Source organism: Rhagoletis pomonella, unplaced genomic scaffold (assembly GCF_013731165.1).
Source record: "Rhagoletis pomonella isolate Grant_MI unplaced genomic scaffold, Rhpom_1.0 Rhpom_scaffold_17769, whole genome shotgun sequence".
NCBI classification, from domain to species: Eukaryota; Metazoa; Arthropoda; class Insecta; order Diptera; family Tephritidae; genus Rhagoletis; species Rhagoletis pomonella.
The window spans coordinates 1-1532 of NW_023476299.1; the positions used below are offsets into that span (position 1 = coordinate 1).

General features: G+C 35.1%; 1 protein-coding gene across 1 annotated transcript; it reads left to right on the forward strand.

The window, feature by feature from the left end:
• Window positions 1-278: 278 nt before the first annotated feature.
• On the forward strand, window positions 279-905 carry LOC118757424 (probable 26S proteasome complex subunit sem1). The gene is made up of 2 exons (XM_036492135.1): window positions 279-557; window positions 616-905. The coding sequence occupies exons 1-2, from the start codon at window positions 467-469 to the stop codon at window positions 744-746; spliced, it is 222 nt and encodes a 73-aa protein (XP_036348028.1). The 5' UTR covers window positions 279-466; the 3' UTR covers window positions 747-905.
• The last annotated feature ends 627 nt before the right edge of the window (window positions 906-1532 follow it).

The window sequence follows — 1532 nt, forward strand, 5'->3', positions numbered from 1 at the left end:
TCATGCATGTAACATGTGATCGATAAAGCAGTAGTTGTGCTTAACCGGAGCTTCTCTCCCCGATTTGTGCTAATCAGACATTGAACAACCGGCCCTTATTTGAGTACTAAGGGATGGTTGCTCAAAGCCTGATTGACACTAATCACCGATTAACATCGTTATCGACGTTTTCGGCTCCATGCAAATAACGATGTTTAACCGGGGATTAGTGTCAACCAGGCTTTGCGCAACCGGCCCTAAATATGACTATGAATATGCGCCAATGTACTTTTGAGATTCAAATGTACCCAAAATGTACGATGCACATGCAATTGTAGCATGAATTTCATCACTGGGGTCGATAGTATTGGTTTTCATACACAAACCATCGATATATCGATAATATCGTCGATATTTTTCCATTTCTATTAATTTGCAGATTTACATTTTCTTAAACTAAAGGGATCTCAATTTTAGTGTGATAAAAATGTCGTCCGAAAAAGACAAGGAAAAGAACGCTAAAGGAGATTTGGGGCTTTTGGAGGAAGATGATGAATTTGAAGAGTTCCCAGCTGAAGGTGGTTGATTCATATTGTACCTACTTTGTGAAATTTATACATAATAGAATATTTCCAGATTTTAATATTGCTGATGATGACCAAGACGAGATCAACGTGTGGGAAGATAATTGGGATGATGACAATGTCGAAGACGATTTTAATCAACAACTGAAAGTACATTTAGAAAAACAGGCTATGGAAACGTGAACTGCCTATTTTAGCAAACTATCTAGTAAAAGATCAATGATGCAAGCAAATATAGGTCGTAACGTCGTACATAGATGGTAAAAATATTGGAAGTTCGTGTGTGTTTCATTTAAATAAATAGGCTGTATTTTGTTGCTCCGCCCAACAAAATAGCATGAACGTGTTAATTCATTAAAACCCTGATCAGTAAATGAAATAAACGGGAAAATTTTCCAATAATGGATCAGTCTTAAAAAAAGGGGTTGAAAGGCTGCAATTTAGTTTGGCATCCCCGGAGTTCCGCATTAAGGTAGCTATGGAACGATAGAGGGAGTTCTCCTGATTGCAAATATATATACTTTTAGCCGCAGCAGGCTTCTAGTTTTTAAGTTATTTGTTGTTAAAGTTTGTAAATTGAACTAACCTCTCGGCGGTATTTCACACAATAAACACTTTATTTATGTACACCCTCCTCAAAATAGTTACATTAAAACCCCGGCATGAGATTTCCACTTTAATATACAATTCTTAATTAATTAATTATTAAAACGCGTTTATAAATGTTTTCACAAACGTTTGCACATTTCACAAACAAGCAGAAATAACAATGGCTGACAGTAATACAAAATGTATGCTACCATACGTTAAAAAAATACACAAATAAGTGCGTATAATTAGGAAGTATAAGTGTACAATACGTACATATATTGCTCTTATTAAAAATAATAATATTAGGATCGATAGGGGTCTTACTCCTGATCATAACGGTATTATTTTTTTCGGGTGGAAATAATATTTACTGGTGTT